The sequence below is a fragment of the Haemaphysalis longicornis genome, unplaced genomic scaffold, assembly GCF_048455015.1.
Source record: "Haemaphysalis longicornis isolate Haplotype H1 unplaced genomic scaffold, Haemaphysalis longicornis Haplotype H1 scaffold_2, whole genome shotgun sequence".
In the NCBI taxonomy this organism is placed as follows: domain Eukaryota; kingdom Metazoa; phylum Arthropoda; class Arachnida; order Ixodida; family Ixodidae; genus Haemaphysalis; species Haemaphysalis longicornis.
The window spans coordinates 102330380-102349274 of record NW_027526295.1 but is presented as its reverse complement, the minus strand read 5'-3'; the positions used below and the strand labels follow the sequence as shown (position 1 = coordinate 102349274).

General features: G+C 48.6%; 1 protein-coding gene across 1 annotated transcript; it reads right to left on the bottom strand.

Annotated features, from left to right (window-relative positions):
* Positions 1 to 378: 378 nt before the first annotated feature.
* Positions 379 to 18879, bottom strand: LOC144169075 (speckle-type POZ protein-like). Its single transcript, XM_077698075.1, has 4 exons — positions 18592 to 18879; positions 18095 to 18285; positions 12330 to 12821; positions 379 to 2815 (listed from the first exon to the last, which is right to left on the bottom strand). Exons 1-4 carry the CDS (start codon positions 18599 to 18601, stop codon positions 2423 to 2425), a joined length of 1086 nt encoding a protein of 361 aa, XP_077554201.1. The 5' UTR covers positions 18602 to 18879; the 3' UTR covers positions 379 to 2422.
* Positions 18880 to 18895: the final 16 nt, after the last annotated feature.

Below are 18895 nucleotides of genomic sequence, written 5' to 3'. Positions count from 1 at the left end.
CAGACAATGCAAGCTGGGGCTACTGAATTTCGCAAAATTTACACAGATGGCTGTTGGACTGCTTGGATACTGTCGGCATTATGACCAGGGTTCATGTGGCTTGCTAGAGCACTTCATGGTTAATATATTCAAAAGAGGTTTCATTATAGGTCATTGCCACTTTATTGTCTTTGGTGCACTACCATCAGCCACTTATCTTCAAAAGCGCACTAAATTAAAACCCATGGCGCACGAAAAACTGCAGGCACTGCCGCTTTTGGAAGGCCTTGCAAGAAAAGCAAGGCCTTAGCAAGCCTTAGCAGGCTTTATCGGGACCTTAGGTGAGGAAAGCAAAGACCTCACCAGGCTGTGTCTTCTTTGAGAATGAACCGCAAGGCATGGTGTGTCACACTTCCTTTATTGCAACAAATACAATCACAAAGTTAAATATGGTTCATATACAGTCCAGTCAGTCGGAACCCTTTTCTCTAAGTACGCCTATAACATACATATATATATATACATTTGCACTAGTACGTCGAAAGCATCACACGGTTTGTGCACACCTGAAAGGTGTCAATGTTAACTGCGCCCTCCAGCTACTCGCTACCAAGCAAAATACCTTTGGCTTCTAGGAATTGAGCGACAGAACCGCCAAGCATAACAGCGCCCTCAGAACGACCCTGGTACAGTGCACTCTGCCGATAGCGGCTACAACAATTGCCAAGCTCTGAAAAGGGACATTCCTTAGAGAAAAACCACTCCATTCACAGAAGCACACAGGATAGAAGTCTTGCATCACTTCTGGCATACCGCCTGCAGTAGTAGTTGGGCATAAGCTAGTTGGTTCACATTGACGTTAACAAGACCGCAGTGCAAGCGAAATGGGATCAAGAGAAGATGTGGATGTGAACGCACAAGGCTCTCTTACATGTTCGTGTTTCCTCTTTGGTTCTGTCTTGTTTGAGCTGCAGTTTTTCTACAATATGCACTTTCCCTTCCTATCATTATTTTATCTTTACTTTGGCATGGTTGCTAGAGCTAGGCAAGGCCACCTGATATTCTTTTTTTGTACGTATGACAGTTCATGGGCTTAGCAGGAAGATATGACAAAGGCCTGGGAAAGAAAACAAAACAAGGGTGCAATAGCAACACCTTCACATTGAAAACACTGCATTGTAGTTTTTTATATCACTGTTTTTGTAGCCACAACATTAATAACCTCCGCAGCTAAAAATGGCCATACATCACCTCCACATATAAATGGTTAACTTGTCCAAACGGCACTGTAGCCATGAACGAACTCAACTACACTTATCATACTGCATTTACCTGACATATGCGAACGAATTAACAAACACTGCTGGCTACAGGGCATCCAAATTAACGTGAACAATAACAGAATAGCCTACAGACATCCCACACAGAAGTGCAGGTTCCTAATAGTGCACTTGCAGTTACTGGCATTTCAGTTGTTCCCAAGGACGAATCCGAGCATTAAAAATGCCCACTCTGGGAAAATGATTCGCTTCAGAATTGCTCCTGTGCTACCATATTTCCCCACTGCTTGCTGGTGTTTTCAATTCATTCAGGTTGCTGCGAAGGCTGCTATTTGGGATGAAAAATATGGGAATGAAAGGCAATCTACAAGGTTGCTTAAGTAATAGGAGTTAGATGTGAAAAATGATGTAAAAGTATAATTTCATTTACAATTACACTTGTGCTTGGTGCGAGCTTTAGAAGGTGAAAGTTCACTTAAGTAACTGCAATGCTTTGAATCGTTTGATCAGTTATCACCAAACGACCTCCAAGCCAAATGCACAAACTATCCCGGCAATACAAAATACGTGCTAGTGCGTGCTCAAGATCAACTGTGCCTCTGTCAAGAAAAGTCGAGAAAAGGTTCCACACCACCCCAGATGCTCGGGGAAACTCAACCTGGGTACTCTGCCCGCAATCCACCGGCCTTGCAAACAGAAGTCAATAGCGATGTACCTGTACAACACTGCTGCACGGTTAGGACGCAACTTTGGTCACCAAACTAGCCACGATAAAACTGCCCAAACTTGAAGCATTCTCACAGAACCCAGGAGCCACAGCGGCCTCTCAAACAATACGCTAGCACGCTTAATTGCCTCTGCGCACACTCCCAACAACCACAGTCACAACGATAAGCCAGCAGACAACTACATTTCCCTCTTCCTCTCCCCCGACACTCGCAAACCTGGCCTCAAAATCTCCGACAAAGGGCTACGCGCACATTTTCCCTTTGTTCAAAGCTCCTTGAAATTGAATCCAAAGCCAGAAAGGCGCACACGGCTGCTTCCATCGACGGCTGAAAGCCGTTCTAACTCTGGTCCAAGACTCGAGCAACCGTAGTTTTAAATGCATTTCCGTGCAGAACGTCGGGAGATCCCCCCGCATGCCAACGACCGCAAGGAGGTTACGTGGGCGGTGACGGCGACTCGAGCGAGTGGCCGATGTCGGCGATGAGCATGAAGAGCCGCTCGGTGATGTCGGGCTTGCCCCAGATGTTGCGCCACCCGGCGGTCCTCTGCACGGAGACCAGGTGGTCGGCGATGAAGCGGGCGATGCTCCAGGAGAGCTCGGTGTCGCTGTACATGTTGGAGAGCACAAAGGCGTCGGCGGCGCGCTCCACGGTCAGGTTGGCGCCCAGGTAGTCGCCGCACAGGGCCTTGAGCTCGCCCATGGAGTACTTGTCGGCGGCCATGTACAGGTCCTCGGCCACCTTGTCCAGGTTGGGCACCTCGCCCGTGTAGATGAACAGCAGCATCTCCCGCATGGCCTCAAACGACTGGTCCGGCAAGTGGATCACCTGCGTTTTGTTGGCACCGGGGATGAGGGGGGAAGGGGGCGGAGGGGGAAGGGACAACAGGTTGTAACACTCGGCACACGAAATGGTAGGCTGTCCTTTCCCACTAGTTCAGCTAACTTGGCACATCCAGCCCCCTTCCCTCCTAGGCACACAAAAACAGTAATAATAAAATAAACCCACGTGGCATTTTAAGAGGATTATTTGTCAATTTGCTTGGCGCACACGGAACTTGACTAAAACATGGTGCGTCATGTGCTGTTACAATTGTGGTGAGTGCAGAGACCGAAACGAAGGTGCCAGGACTGCCCTCTGGGTTGAGACTGTGCACTTCACCATTAGTGCAGTGGTGGATCTCTGATCCAGTAGATAATAGCAATCCTGCAGTTCATCTGTACTTCTTGTTTTCCTTTATGCACCTGCCTCATTGCCTCGATATGCAGCCACGAAAATGAACGTGGCTACTAGAGGTCTGCAAATAGAGAAATTTCAGCCCGAACTGAACTTGGATCAAAAGGCGCTGAAGAAAATGATTTTTGACCTCAAATTTGAATGAAATTTGAAAACAGAAATGCAAACTTGCAAACATATCCTCCACATTTGTACTTCTCTTCTAAAAGCTACAGAACATTTACTATTGTAATTTGCTTTAAGCTGAAGAAGTCGTGTCAAGCCTTGTAATGACGGCATTGCTTCCCTGCACCTACTACAATTTGCATGGGCTTTCAGGTCTGTTGCGGCTGTGATATCAGAGAGAGAGAGAGAGAGAGAGAGAGAGAGAGAGAGAGAGAGAGAGAGAGAGAGAGAGAGAGAGAGAGAGAGAGAGAGAGAGAGAGAGAGAGAGAGAGAGAGAGAGAGAGAGAGAGAGAGAGAGAGAGAGAGAGAGAGAGAGAGAGAGAGAGGAGAGAGAGAGAGAGAGAGAGAGAGAGAGAGAGAGAGAGAGAGAGAGAGAGAGAGAGAGAGAATGTGCAAAAATTGCACATCGGTGCTTGAAAAAAAAAATACAAAAGAAAAAGAAAAACGTAAGACCCCTGCCTTTATCTGCTAATTGCACCCACTGTAAAAAGGGCAATGTTATTAGAATATTTATTTATTTTCCAGCATGCCTTACTCCAGCCCTTTCAAAGGTTGGCACATACCAACTCACAAAAAAGAAAAACTCAAAGGAAATGCACACAAGACAATAGGCAGTTCCAGAATAGAAATATCGTAACACATGTGCTGCGAGCAAAAGAATAGATACTACAGTGAAACTCCGATTATACATCCCCCGGTTTGATGATGAACGGCTTCTTACGACGGTTCACTGCGGTCCCGGCAAACTCCCTATACAAACAAGGCATTAAATACTCCTATTATAAAACGCTTGGGTGCATGTGGTCCGCTTCATACAACAAACGCTGGTAGTGATGAACCGGCACTTTCCCCACTTCTTACACCACTTGGCCACTTCATCCTGACCTTTATTTCTTCATCCCCGTTTGACGCTGCTTCATGTGCAAAAGTAAACAGTCCATGGCGGGCCCGACTATTTGCTGAACAGACTCAAGCAAGCAGGCCGGTACTGGTAGAGAGAGAGAGAGAGAGAGAAAGACTTTATTGAACTGTCCTGCGGGGGGAGGTGGGCGGGAGCCACTCAGGGCCTGCCCCCTCCTTGACGTTTCCTAAGTCGTCCCCGAGACAACGCCTTGCGGGCGTCTACGAGGTCGACGCGCGGAGGGTCGTCGGGTGTGATCCCTCAGACCTCCCGTCGGCGCCTCCCTGCGCTTCTGCCCTGCAAGAGCAGCCTCGAGCCGCTGGACTGCCCGGAGTTGAACATAGTGGTCAGACGAGTCCATAGCACTTGTGATATCGTCCGGCCAACGCGTTGAGGCGGTTGCCTCCACTGGATTTAGTTCACAGTCCCACAGTAGGTGGGCCAAGGTCGCGTTCGTTTTCGCGCACACACTGCACAGCACACTTTCGTACACTTCTGGACACACATATTGCGCCAGCACCGGAGTTATCACAGAGTTTGTCTGCAATTGTCTATACAGCACTGCTTCAGCCCTGGTGAGCTTGGGGTATGGGGGCTGCCGAAGCTGTCTGCCGAGGCGGTACCACTGTAGTATTTCGGCGTAAGTCACGAGGGGTTCCTGGTCTGAGTCCTGCTGCCTTTCCGCCTGAGAGATGCGGGGGGGCGCCGCGCGGTTGGTAAGTGCGCGCGCGGCGGCGTCCGCTGTCTCGTTGCGGTTAGGGTGGCCGCTGCCGTCGGTGCTACCGTTCATGTGCGCCGGAAACCAACGGATGTGGGTAGCCGGCACCGATTCACTGTTCACTGCACAACACTGCACTACGCGCACTGCACTTGTACACACTTTGTCCTTGGCGAAGTTCGCGATGGCCGAGCGCGAGTCGCTCAGTATTGTTGTACATTGCGGGTTCGTTAGCGCGAGTGCGATCGCCACTTCTTCCGCCTGCTGAGCAGACGGTACGCGAACACTACACGCACTGTACACTTCTCCGGTGGTGGCTCTCACCGCCACTGTTGCGTAGGTGTCTGGTCTGTCGGGGTATTTGGCTACATCCACGTAGATGGCGCCCGTGTCGTTTGCGTGCGTCTCGGTGAGGGCTCGGGCCCTGGCCGCTCGGCGTCCTGGGTTGTAGTCGGGATGGACGTTGCGGGGCAATGGGAGTATCTTGAGGCGTTGTAGCGTTTCCAGAGGGAGACCCCTTGCCTTGTGTGTTTCCGTCTTCTTTGGTCCGAGGCCCAGCCGCTCGAGTATTCTTCTGCCTGTACGTATGGTCGAAAGGCGTTCAAGCTGGGCCATTCTTTGGGCCTCGCTAATCTCCTCCAGGGTGTTGTGGAGGCCCAGCTCCAGTAGCCGGTCGGTGCTGGTGCTGTTCAGTAGTCCCAGAGCGGCCTTGTATGTCTTTCGTATTGCTGCGTTGATTCTGTCGCTCTCGTGCTTCTTCCACTGGTGGAAGGCCCCTACGTAGGCCACGTGACTCATGGCGAATGATTGTATCAGTCGCAAGAGGCTGGCCTCCTTCATCCCGTGATGCCTTGTTGTTATTCGTTTGATAAGGCGGGTGGCAATTCCCAATTTCGTGGTGATGCGGTCGACTGTGGTTCCGTTGCTCCGGCTCGCTTCGAGGGTCATGCCGAGGACGCGAAGGGTTTGCACTTTGGGGATGACAGTTCCGTCTCTCGTGCGTATCGTGATTTTCGTAGACTCTTCCTCCACCTTCTTGCGGTACCTGCCTGGTGGTGGGATTATGAGCAGTTCAGATTTCTGCGGGGAGCATCTCAGGCCGGTGTTCGCCAGGTGGTTTTCGATGACATATACTGCAGTCTGTAGTGTTGTTTCAATGTGGCCATCGCTGCCCCCGGGAACCCACAGGGTAATGTCGTCTGCGTAGATGGTGTATCGGACCTCCGGGATCTCCGAGAGCCGCTCGGCTACACCGATCATCACAAGGTTGAAAAGCAGCGGCGATATCACCGAACCTTGGGGGGTTCCCACGCTGCCCAGTTCTTTCACCGGCAGCTGTTGATCCCCTGCTTGGATTTCCACTGTTCTCTGCGAAAGGAAGTCTCGTATATAGTTGTACGTTCTCTCCCCCATGCCCAGTCGCGAGACCTGCGCCAGTATGGCGGAGTGGCGCACCTTGTCGAAGGCGCTCTGCAGGTCAAGGCCCAGCACCGCTTTGTTGTCGTGGGTGAGGATAAATGTGTCGAGTATATCTTGTTGTAACAAGATCATGGCGTCCTGGGTGCTGAGCCGTTCCCGGAACCCCAACATGGTGTCGGGGTAGAGGCCTTCGCCTTCGAGGTAACGCTGCCATCTGTTGTTGAGAACGTGTTCGAGGACTTTGCCTACACACGACGTGAGGGATATCGGGCGCAGGTTCTCGATGCTGGGCGGTTTACCGGGCTTAGGGATGAGGATTGTTTTGGCTGTCTTCCATTGTCGTGGTATCGCCCCTGCGCGCCAACAGCGGTTGAAGTACCCCGTGAGAGCCGTGACGGCCCCATCGCTGAGGTTCCGCAGAGCCTTGTTAGTTACTCGGTCCGGGCCAGCCGCAGATTTGCAATTGAGGCTCTGTAGCGCTGCCCGTACCTCCCATTCTTCGATGTCGCGATCGAGGGCTGGGTTTTGCGTTCCCTGGTAATCGCCATGGCTTTCACTTGGGGTACTCGGTAGATAACGTGCGTTTATCCGCTTGCACGTCTCCTCCTGCCCTAGTTCCTTGGTGGTGGCGTGCATGATTTGTGCCAGTCTGTGTTGTTGGTACCCTTTTGTCTTCGTTTCATCGAGGAGATGGCGGAGCAGCGTCCAGGTCCGTCCCTTGTGGAGTTGTCCGTCTGCCTCACTACAAGCGGCATGCCATTGCTGGGCGCAGAGCTCGCGGCTGTGTTTTTCAATAGCTCGTCCGAGCTCCGCCACTCTCTTGCGTAGTGTGCGGTTGTGGCGCTGTCGTCTCCATCGCCGCTGTAGGGACTGTCTGGCCTCTATCATATGGGCCAGGCGACTGTCGACTTGCTGCACGCTATCATCGTGCAGAGGCGATCGGACGGGCTCCACATCGGCTCCGCAAATTATGCGAATTTTCGGCGGACTAGCCTGCTCCAGTGAGTCCCAATCTTTACATATGTGTTAGGCCTCGTTTACGGAACCTGCTGATACCACATTTCGGTGCGTCTCAGCATTTTTCGAGGATTTACGCGACTTTACTGTTCTACGGCGGCGCCGCCTCGCTAAGCCTACCTTAGGCCTAGCTCGAGCTCGGCACCCGGCCACGCCGGCGGCGGCCGCTAGGCCTAATGCCGACCAACCCCGTCACCACCAACGCATCGGACGAGATGGCTACCGCTATGGAGACGAATTCCGAACAAGAAGAAGCTACACCACAAGTAGGCAGGAGCTTAGCCTTCGACAGCCCTGCACTGCAGCAGAGCGCCGATGTGTCAACCGCAAGAAGTCAAAGTCCAGGTAGACGGTGGACCACCAATTTGAACTCCCATCGATCTGATGAACATGACACGCAATACTCCACCATGGCGACATGAACTCCCGTGCCCGCTCCCATGCAATTCTTGCCTGCAGCCTTAGCCACACTCTTGCCTTTTCCCCTCTCATATTGATTAGGCGTGCCTGCCTCCCCAGCTTATCTTGCGTGCACGCGAGGCACAGGACTGGTGGGCTAGCACAGACCCCGTGACGGGGGGGGGGTGGGTAAAAATTGCTTTTTTTTAAAACTTGGGATTTCAGTCAGGGATTCGCAAATTACACAAAAACACACTAAATATAGCAATTTAAATAAGTTTTAAGTCCACGCGTCGCGTGAGACCACCTACATGCGCAGCATTTACCTTACCCCAATTATACGACACCCCGGTCACACGACGCTTTCGAGCGATCCCTTGAAAGTTGTATTATCGGGGTTCTACTATATGTACTAAGATAGATTTCTCTTTCACATAACAGGATCGCTGAAAGGAATTTGTGTAAATACACAAAAAAAGTAGCTGAGAATAGATATACAAGAATGCGGCCATGGAAATACTTTCCTAAAAATAGGCTGGGCAAAGCGACCTTCCGGAAATCTCGTAGTGTGGGCGATGAGATGCGTATTAGAGAGCAAAAATAAGGTTCGCCTAAATGACACAATTTTCAATGAATACATGCAGAAACCGTGTATAGGCAAGGTTTGCTAGCGATATAGGTGAGTTAATTTCACGTCAGCAGCACTACGCTTTTATTTAAATGGGCTGTTCATTCCGAACAGTCTTACTACAGTCTTTGCTCAACACACAAGGCTCGTGAACCAGCCTTTCTACCACTGAGGACTAGCATAAGTTATGTTGTAACTTGTAACAAAAAAGAAATACACATACACGCATGCACTCCTTAAAGGGACACTGAAGTGAATTTGTCAAGCTCCCATTTTTGCTTGCACTGTGTAGACTGGCTCAAATTAACACACTATTCATCGTTTATCCGGTTGACAAATCGGTAATTATTTTACAAAGCGCGAAAAAAGAAAAACTACTATGCGCGGTTTGCGGCGGCCGCACCAACTAAAGGCTGTGACGTCAGGAGGGGGGGGCACCGTGATTGGACGATGCCCAAGGTTAGCAATCAAACAAGTTTCGGTTTCGGTTCTGTAAAACAACATGCTTGACATCTGATGGCGTTATTGGATGGGCATTCTCGATATCTCAGTTATCGCCGTACCGCGCTTCTGCCATGTTGTCGGCTGTCAAATGTCTAAGATAAACCTCCCAGGGCGGCTTGGAATCGTAGAAATCACTAGACGAGGCCTACGCAGTGGATGAACGCCCTTCGCGTCACCGCAGACTCTCAAATGCCATGCGCTTTTCCCGCATATTCGGAGCTTGCCTCACATGTCTGTTCGTAAAAAGCTAGTTCGCACCAGGCCAAGGGTGTGCTGATTCAGGCCTGGGCCCACTGCCCGCAAGCAGTCGGTGCTTGTGGCAACAGCACACCAACGAGAACTCGCTAGCGCGTCATTGTCAGTATGCGCGCGTTCTGCGATCTCGCTCGTGGAGCAGTGAACGTTACGGCCCAAAAATGGTGAACTCAGTTCAGAAAACATCGGCCGCATACGAAAAAAATCAACTTACAAAAAAAAAAAAAAAAAACATGTACCCTCGGGGATTCGAACTTGCGACTTTCAAAACAAAAGTTCCAGCGCCTCCGACCACTAGGCCACGAGCCGGCGCTGGCCGGTTTGGATATATAAGGTTTATAATGTATGACCAGTTTACACTTTTATTTATTTTAAGCATTTTAAGTACTTTATGTGACTATTTGTTGTATATCACTTCTGCAGTAAGTGTTCCCCAAACTTCCACAATATCTCACGTCTAGCAATTGCATTTCTTTGACGGAAAAGCGTTCGCAGATGTGCGGTCGTGCTGCTGACCGCTGTGCTTGTTTACCCAGCACAAAAAGTGCTTCCTGCTCCCTAGTTTTGCGCTGTACGGTAAAAGTTTCAGTTGATTTTATTTTCTTATTAACTATATTGACTTCGCTGACTCTTCTCCCGCCTTCAATTGGCCTTAGATTTTCCTACTAGCGTAAAGTCAGCGAAGCGTCGCATGTGCACTTGTGCAGCGTTTGTGTGGAGCGACCCGGACTCTGAGTTTGACACAGTGTACAAACTAACAAAGTAAGGAAAGGCACATTCTTTCATTCACAAAGGTGTTGTGGCTTAGTTTCAATTGAGCGAGCGAATAGCGACGACCCGTCGGCGGCCGGCGGACGAAACGCTGGGCCGACTGACTCGATCGGTAGGTCGGCTGGTCGGCGAACCGTGCAGTAGCGCAGCCATTTTCCAGCTCATCTCCTGCTGACGTCACACGAAAACGCCACAGAAAATGGGCGAGCGTAAAGAGAGGAGGACAGCATTTTCGAATTGATTTTTCTACTAAATAAATTCGCGTAAACGCGGCCAGAGTGGTCGAAACAATGCCTACGGACTCCGAACTACAATTTGCGCTAGTAATCCCGCAATGTTTACAAATCACTTCAGTGTCCCTTTAAGTGTAGTGCATGCAAAAGCATTAATGTCCAATTGCCGAATGTGTCCTTTGACAGTGTCCCACAAATTACTGCTTTTTAAACTATGCAAGTTTAAAACATGCAAAACTTTACATGTTTTGAAATGGCTTGAATCTTTCTTGAGCTATCGTACCCAGTACATGTATGCTAATAGTAACCTTGACTAATATTTGCCCTGTAACCTCAGGTATCCTCCAGGGGTTTGCATTTTGCCCTCTTCTTTTTCTGATTTACATTAATGATGTTTCTAATAGTACCGTTATATCACCCCATAAGAGCCTTCGCGACTGCGTAATTTATAGGGGAAATTTCTATCACATCTAACGACACCATCTGTAAAAACGATCATCTAGATAACGTAAGTGCTTGGTGCAACAAACAACTAATGAAACTAAATGTAAGTAAATGTAAAACAACGTAAATAATAAAGCCCACAATGAGCTCAAACTTGCCTACATATTTCAAAGGTTCCACGCTTCACTCTATTAATATGAGCAAGTAACTGGGCACTCTCATTTCTGGTGACCTTTCTTGGCGCACACATATTGCGGATAACACTACTTGGCTTCATGCTCTGTCAACATGTTTGCTCTGTGCCCGTCTCAATGGAAGTTCCACTTTCAAAAACTGATTGGTTGATTGATTGATTGTGGTGTTTAACATACCAAAGCGACACCTGGGCTATGAGGCATGCCTCAGTGTAAGGCTCCGAATAATTTTAACCACCTGGGCATCCTTAACGTGCGCCGAAATTTCAATAACTCACAGGTGTTTTTGCTTTTTGCCTCTATCAGAAAAGCAGCCACCACGGCGGGATCGACCCTGCATTCTTGGGCTCAGCTGAACAATGCCACATTTGCAACTCTGGTGCGAATAAAAGTCGAGTATGCTTGTACCATCTGGCTATGTCTCACACACTATGTTATCAACTCCTTCAAATCTGTGAGGCCAGTTTTATACTCTGCAAAATTTTCAGAACAGCAGGTGTCACTCATATCAAACAAAACAGTAAACTTCCCGATCTTTCCGAAAGGGGAGCTGTTTCCAGTTTGTGTTTTCTCCACAAAATATTTTGCTAGAACAAATTCTTGAAGCATTTACTCTCTCTAATAGTGTCACACACATTTTCCTGTGCTGACCCAACTGCCAGACAAACATGCATTCTTACTCTTTTGTCCCCAATACCAGCTCCGAATGAAATCAATTTCCCGCCTTTACCACCATCCTCATCATCATCATCCTACTCAGGTCCACTGCAGGACGAAGGCCCCTCCATTGACCTCCAACTGCTCCAGTCCTGCGCTGCTCAAGTCCACAGTTTACCCCAAATTTCTCTATTTCATCCCTCCATTGGGTTACCATCACTATCATTATTCTAGCTAATTTCACATCTGCTAAGTGCAACTTCTTCCCGTAATCTTTTGTGCATTTATATGCTGCTATTTTATTTTCTGTAAAAATTACACCCTTCTCTGTGGTGCGTTACGGTCCTTAGAGAAATAAATAAATACAATTGTCCCCTCATTATCATCATCATCCCTTCTCCCCTGTGTCTTTTTCTCCTCTCTGTCAATACGACTGACAGCCTTTGCCAACTGCTCATGCTTGGCCTATATCTAAGCTTAATGTTACGTAGCCATAATGCTGAGCCTTATAGTGTACCAAGTAACACGGACTCAATGTGCATCAAGCAGTGGGTATTAGTTTGTGACGTTATAGCTCAAAGTTTAGTTTGTGACGTTATAGCTCAAAGTGTGATGTCAGGCCATTGTGTCGTTTTTGTGTTCTGGAAAGCAACAAAATTGGCAGCAGATCAACAAAAGTTGGCCCAGCAAGAAACATGCCTCTCAGCAGCGATGTTGCAAAGGCATTTCACAACGGCCAACAAACACAGGCAACCAACCACAGACGGCGTACAGCGGCTACGGCCCCTGCCCCGAGCGCACCTGTTCCTGGGACTCCTTGGTGGGGTGTGAGAACATGGCGCCGAAGACGGGCGATGAGAGCATGAGCACGTCCCGGTGGGCGTACAGGTTGCGCTGCTGCACGGTGAGCTGCACGTTGCCGAAGCTCTTGTCCTCCAGCAGGGTGCCCAGGTTCTTGAGCAGCGGGCTGAGCGGGATGTCGGCGCGCTTGACGGGTGTGTTGGTGCTGTCCGCCAGGAACTCGACCTCGAAGAGCAGGCTCAGGGCATCGCCCAGCAGGCAGCGGTTGTCCGGGCAGTACAGGAAGCTCTTGCACAGCTCGATGCCCTGGTAGTTGGTGCTGCCCCGGTACAGGGTGTGGAAGCCGTTGTGCTGGTACCGGTGCACGGGCCGGCCGGCCTCCCCGAGCAGCTTCAGCGTGTACACGCAGCTGCGGCCCTGCATGCCCTGCAGGGGCACCACGCACACCGACGCATAGTCCTTGGTCAGGTCCAGCCGCAGCTTCAGCCGCACCTGCAGGGGGAGTTAAACAGCAGCGGACCATATAACACACAAGTCTGGGCTAGCTGGCGATGGAAGTACGACACGGTAAGAAGCGCTAAAGAATGGGGATGCAAGGACAACACTCGGACAGGACGGCCGCTATACGAAAAAAGAGCACCGTACATATAATTGCGAGAAAACCTAAAACAGATGTGGGGCGCAGCTTTCACAACATGGAATTCGGTTGCCACTTCAGGTACTGTTTTAAATGCTCTTCAGATATGCTTCGGATACGACTGTTACCCCCCCAGTTGTTTTATAAGCACCCGCCCTGTCCACAGTGTTCTTCCTTGCATCCCCTTGTTAGCCCTTTTTACCATTTCAAACAGGCTTTGGGAGCTGCGCCGGCCGGTGCCATGGTTCACGCCTGGGAAGAGCACGACTCTTCGATTTGCAGTTTTGGACTCACTGTGGCTATCCCGCACGTCCACTACACCACAGGAATGCAAGACCACAGAGGACCACAGAGTTAAAATCAAAAGACAAATGCCACACTGCTTCTCAGGGGTCTGTGGTTAGTCCAGGAGTAATAAGTGAAGAACACTAGCTTGCTGGTTACGCCAGTGACCAGGATGCATGCTGCAGCCGTTTGTTTGCTTGATCGCAGATTATTTACCTGGATTAAAATTTACATGAATTTACCTTAAACATCAAAATTTACTCACATAACAAGCACAGAGGAACAAGCATTTCAAGTGCCACAGGCACTGCAGTTCCCTGATGATGCAACAGCCCACATACCCCAAAATAAAATTGGCTACAAAGTAGCCCCCCCTTTTCTGTAAAAGGTTATCACAAAAAATAAGTACCATGGCAGAGAGGTATGGAGGGGCAAAGGCTACATAAGGCTACAGAATGCTAAGTGATTTTCGTATGCAAAAACCAGTAAAAGTTCGCATTCACGCACAAAAAATTATTAGGCATCATATATGCTATTGCACAACATTAGACTTCTGTGACAGCTGCGGAGTATTTTCCGTACCGAAGGCCATAAGGAATAACCATTTCACAAATCCTTGTGCAAAAGAAGAAACAACGCTACGCCACTGCCAACAATAAACTGCTCGCTTAGTCCTCCAAGACAATGCTTGTAATCATCACACCATACACGTACCCTGGCAATAGACCAACATTGTCATTCACTTTCCCATCCCGTGCCTCATCAGCATTCAAGGCATTTTTATCCTCCAAGAGGTGTACAGACTTTGCAAAGCCCAGGCATTATGCCCACATGACCATCACAGAAAGATCAAGGTGCAAAGCAGTCTTTCTGTTTATGTAATGGAAAATATGAAAATATGATGCAGCACATCACCTCCAACTGTGAGAGTTAAAAACTACTCACGGGTCAATTAATAAACACGACAGCGCAGAGGTGTATGCAGGTGATAAGACCTAGAATAAGAAAAACCTTGGCTACTCTCAGCATGCGAACTTATTTCATGGTCAATTTAAAGTGAGATACAAGAATGAACATGAATGTTCAAGATACCACACTGACACTATTGATGTCTACTTTTAGCATTTTTATACCCACGAGCCCCAACAGCACAACCTGCACACTGCATTGAGAAATATGAAATTGGTTGCGATGTGACCAGTTATTCCCACTGTTATTCTCCAGTGGTGAGTGCAACCACTGCTGAGCTGACTCCCAAAGGGCCATATTGTCACGTAGCCAAGGACGAAGCAGTTGTTTGGAAAAGAAACAAGTTTATTGGAGCGAACTTGTGCTCCCCTAACAACTGAAAAGAATACAGAGGCGGCGAAGCAGTGGTCAACAAAGTGACGTACGTGCGTCGGCGAGCGTCGCAGAATCGAATGCCCCGGCGTCCGCACTGCAGGCTTTTTATCTTTCGGCGCGCGTGGTTCTCGAAACGTCGATTCGCATCGAGAACATAGTAGATCCAAGAAGATTATTCTGGGCTGTTCACGTAAGATCGGAATGATCTCCCTATCACAACAGATAACACATGCGGCACAGAAAGAAAGAATGGAACACGCGCTTCCCTTGGCGCAGAGATAACGCAGACCGGCGCAGCCGGGCGGTAAAAGCAAAACACAAATAAACAAACCCAATGTATGGTTCGCGGCAATATCATCAGCTGTCAAGGCTTCTAGGACTTCTCGTGCAAATATGTCAGTTGGTGGTGTTACTGTTGTATCGCATTCGTTCATTTTTTTTCTCGTGCCTGCAATTTTCACCTGGGCCTTCAAAAAATTACAACCTGCTATGCAGAAGAAGTGCCGAGCATAAGCTGCATATGCAACTGTAAACATAGTTGCCCGATCTTACCTTGAGCAAAATCTGTGTCGCCCCTAGGCAAGTGCGTGAAAGGACTCTTCACCACTATGGAATTGTAGTTCTGCCTCGGCATGACGGGCAATTGTTTTGTAGCAACGAAAATTGTTTTCGTTTATCTACCATCCACCACTGCGACTACTTCAAAGCTACCATAAAGCGGTTACCACATGCAGTGATTTTGGCACGACAGGCGTAACTCAATGGTTGCAGTGACCTATTATAGTAGTGTGGGTGATAGCGACAAGAGAGTAGTGCCGCGGGGGCCGTCCATCGCTGACTTTTGTCGCGTTGCTCGCTTGTGGCCGGCCAGAGCAGAGCAACGTGACAAAAGTCAACAATGACCCGCCGCATCACCAAGATCACTTTGTGGGGTTACCCCTTACGCGGCTACGACTGTGACCACGCCAGCAACAGTGGCTACTGTATGTGCCAATGGAGAGCACAGTAGCTGCACAAGATGGACAGAGGAAAACAGTATGAAGGGGAGGCTAGTTTTTCCACCGACAGGTTCTGCCTTGTGCAGCCTTATTTTCTCGTGTTTACACAGCGTATTGCCTTTATCACCTTTGTTAACTCGCAAAAGTTTCAAGGAGTGGATGGGCCAAGTACTTCGACTGATACTGATGCGCAGCATTGCACTCATCGAGATAAACAATGTCTACACAATGCCAAGCTCAATGTGTGTTCACTAACCCCACAAGGTGGCTGAACAAAAAATGCAGAATGGAGAAGCTTTCCCGGCTCGAGTGCTACCACTCGAATTCAGCTTGGTGAAATGACAAAATTTTTTAATGATGGAATGAAGTGTGAAAAAATGAGTGACAAAAACAGGGAGGAGCAAATACGTCAGGACGTCGTGCTATCTGCGCGCCTCTCTGTGCACTGCCATTCCTGTGGGTGCTAACCAATGTTTAAGAAAAGTTAGATTTCATTTTCACACTGAGACCAAAAGACACGTGAAAATTTCTTTTTAAAATATCAGATGTAGCGCTGCATCATGCTATGGGGCGCACCAGAGAATTAGAACAAGATATCATTCCTCGTCACCACACAGACCACCTTTCACAGTCATTAAAGTACAGTGCCATCTTCAACAAAACACGTAATTCAGGCCAATGTGACAGACTCCCGTGTGGTGAATTGCACAACCTCTGCTTCCGTGACCAATTAAGTTGATTGTTATGTCTGTATTTTTGGTCATCTCAGTGTGTTGCCTCTTTTGTCTTTGTTACTACTTGCCGTAGGTGAGCGTGAAATTCCTGTCTGCATAGTATTTAATTCAGTCCCATACATGTTGAAGAACATACATATGCTATACTGCATTTCTTCATTTGTATGTAGTGTCACGTGGTTTTGTATATGTAGTACAGTAAAAGCTCATTAATTCAAACTCGGTTAATTCGAACTCACGCCCTGGTCCCGGCACAGCCCTGTATATTTCAATGGGAGAAAATTCCCGATAATTCAAACGCTTCGGTATCCAGAACAGTTAATTCGAACTGGGATCTCCTGGTTTCCATCGCTCCTCGCAGAAGAAGTTGGCCCAGAGTGATTAGAATGTGTTGCAAATACAAACCAAACCAAATTTACTAGAGATGCAAAGCAACAAAACAGAAAAACAACAGCGTGGCGGGCACGCTAGGCTCCTGCAACAGCTTATCTTGGTTCTACAGAGGGCGCTGCGCCTCCAGCGCCAGTGCTCCAGCCCATGCCATTATTATTTACGGAATCACCTGCCACAAATGTGTAGTAGCGCGTAAATTGTGATAATGAGTCCAGAGGTGGCTTCTTTGTGTTCTGCTTGCGCAGTTTGGCGCGATTTCCATTCATTCTAGCGCCCGCCCTCTAATTCAAACTCTGCTTATTTGAACAATTTTATGGTCCCCTTCGAGTTTGAATTAACGAGCTTTTACTGTAGTTATTTATATGATCTTGGTACTAGAATGCAGTTTTTTTTCTCTATTGTTGCACTGCAAACTTTTATGAGAAGTTCAAAGTGCCGTCACGTGCTGTTGTTGGCTCAAGTATCACGGCTCTCTGGCCTCGTCAAGCTGTTACAGCTTTTTGCCACAGATGCCACAACATTGCACCCAATGTTGAAATAAACTTTGATTTGATTTGGCCTAATTTCAAAACGTTGAGGCTGCCCATATTGCGAGTAATGACAAGTGAATCAGCTCACCCTCGATGTCAGTGTCAAACTTTGAAGTTGATTACATGGATGTCTCATAAATCAGGGGTTAATCCATGATTTAAGTTTTAAGGGGGTGTCAAAATCCTCTGAAGGGGTGTTGGGGGGATGTATACATCCCTGGGCTTGGTGCTCGTGGTTGTCGAAAACAAAGGCTTGGTCTCCGTGTGTGGCCCGAGTCATGCCGTAGAGCATCTTCTTTGTGCTACTTCTTTTTTTACTTCATGTACATGTTTCCGTGTTTTTCAATAAAAACCCTACTTGCTAGAGTGTGCCGTCCTCTCCTATTTGTTCCTCTCTCTTTTTGTTGTTTCTTTCACGCTTCATTCTTCCATGCAACGTTACCAACTCGTCCACCTTTCCTTGTTACTTCAATAAAATACTTCAGCATAACAGCTAGTACACTGCAGTCATAAGCATTTGTATCAAGCATCCCAAAATACGTTGAAAGTTGGGACTGACATTGCTTTACCGAAGCAGTCAAACAAAACGCATTTATAGCCCACACTTGGCAGTACTCAGAATATGGAATATGGTATGCTAAAATATGGAAGGAAAAGCACTTTTAGACGTTGTTTTATACTGTCATTTTGGATGCTTAGCTTATGCAGCTGACAACATTTCATTACCATGTCCTTGGCAAACTGACTTTAGAGAGAGTGATAACTTAGAATATTCTAACTCTGCTGGCGTGATAAAGTGCCCTTTGAATGTGCACAATGGTAAAACCAATGGGCGCTCGCTCACCTGCGACGAGTCCTTGGGGAACTCCTCGCTGAAACAGGTGCCGCTCTGGAAGAACTGGCACTTGGTGAAGTTCTCAATGGTCCAGTGGTGCGAGATGCACTCGGTGTTGATCCTGCTCGTCGAGGACGTGCGGCAGCTCAGCGACGTCTTCGGGGTCGTCGCCGCGGCGCGCTCCTGAACAGGGCCCTGCCCTGGAAGACGCGTGCACGGAGGCAACGACAAGCACCGTACTTAATGCGCGTCAACGCGTTCCCTCGCTGGCGTGCGAGCACTGCACATCGAAAGCCGACGCGCGCGATGCGGTACAGCAGAACATTTGATCCACACGTTCAACGCTGCATTGATTTTGCAGCTTTAACAGCGAAATGTTTGTCACAAAGTGCCGAGGTCTGAAATGCACCCAGGTGTTTGCGGAGTTCGAACATGCTGGGACGTTACCAACACTACGCATCGTCCTCACGGCGCCATCGCGCGAGAGGGGTTGTTTCTGTGCTTACCTGAATCCATCTGTTCCGGAGCACGAAGACGAAATGGAATGCGACAAGCTCTGGAGTCCCGTCGCCAAAAACAACGTAAAACAATCACGGCGAGCAGGAGAAGGGCCAGAAACGCCAGGAGCTTGCAGTGGCGGGGAGTACCCTCACCGGAGTCTTGTTTACGTTGAAGACGCCAGGACTAGAGCCGTTAAATAAGCTAGCCAGGACAACTAAACGTATTTCAAAGGCCCGCAGCACCCTTCGGCGACGCGAGTATTAAAACTAGAAGTACGAATTTCCGAGAGCGAGAAACAGGCACCAAATA

Excerpts from the sequence above, each read along its gene's own strand:
- LOC144169075 (XM_077698075.1), bottom strand. Across the intron at positions 12,822-18,094 it reads TCCCCAAGGACTCGTCGCAG|GTGCGGCTGAAGCTGCGGCT; the intron begins GTGAGCGAGCGC and ends CTCCCCCTGCAG. Across the intron at positions 2,816-12,329 it reads CCAAGGAGTCCCAGGAACAG|GTGATCCACTTGCCGGACCA; the intron begins GTGCGCTCGGGG and ends AACAAAACGCAG.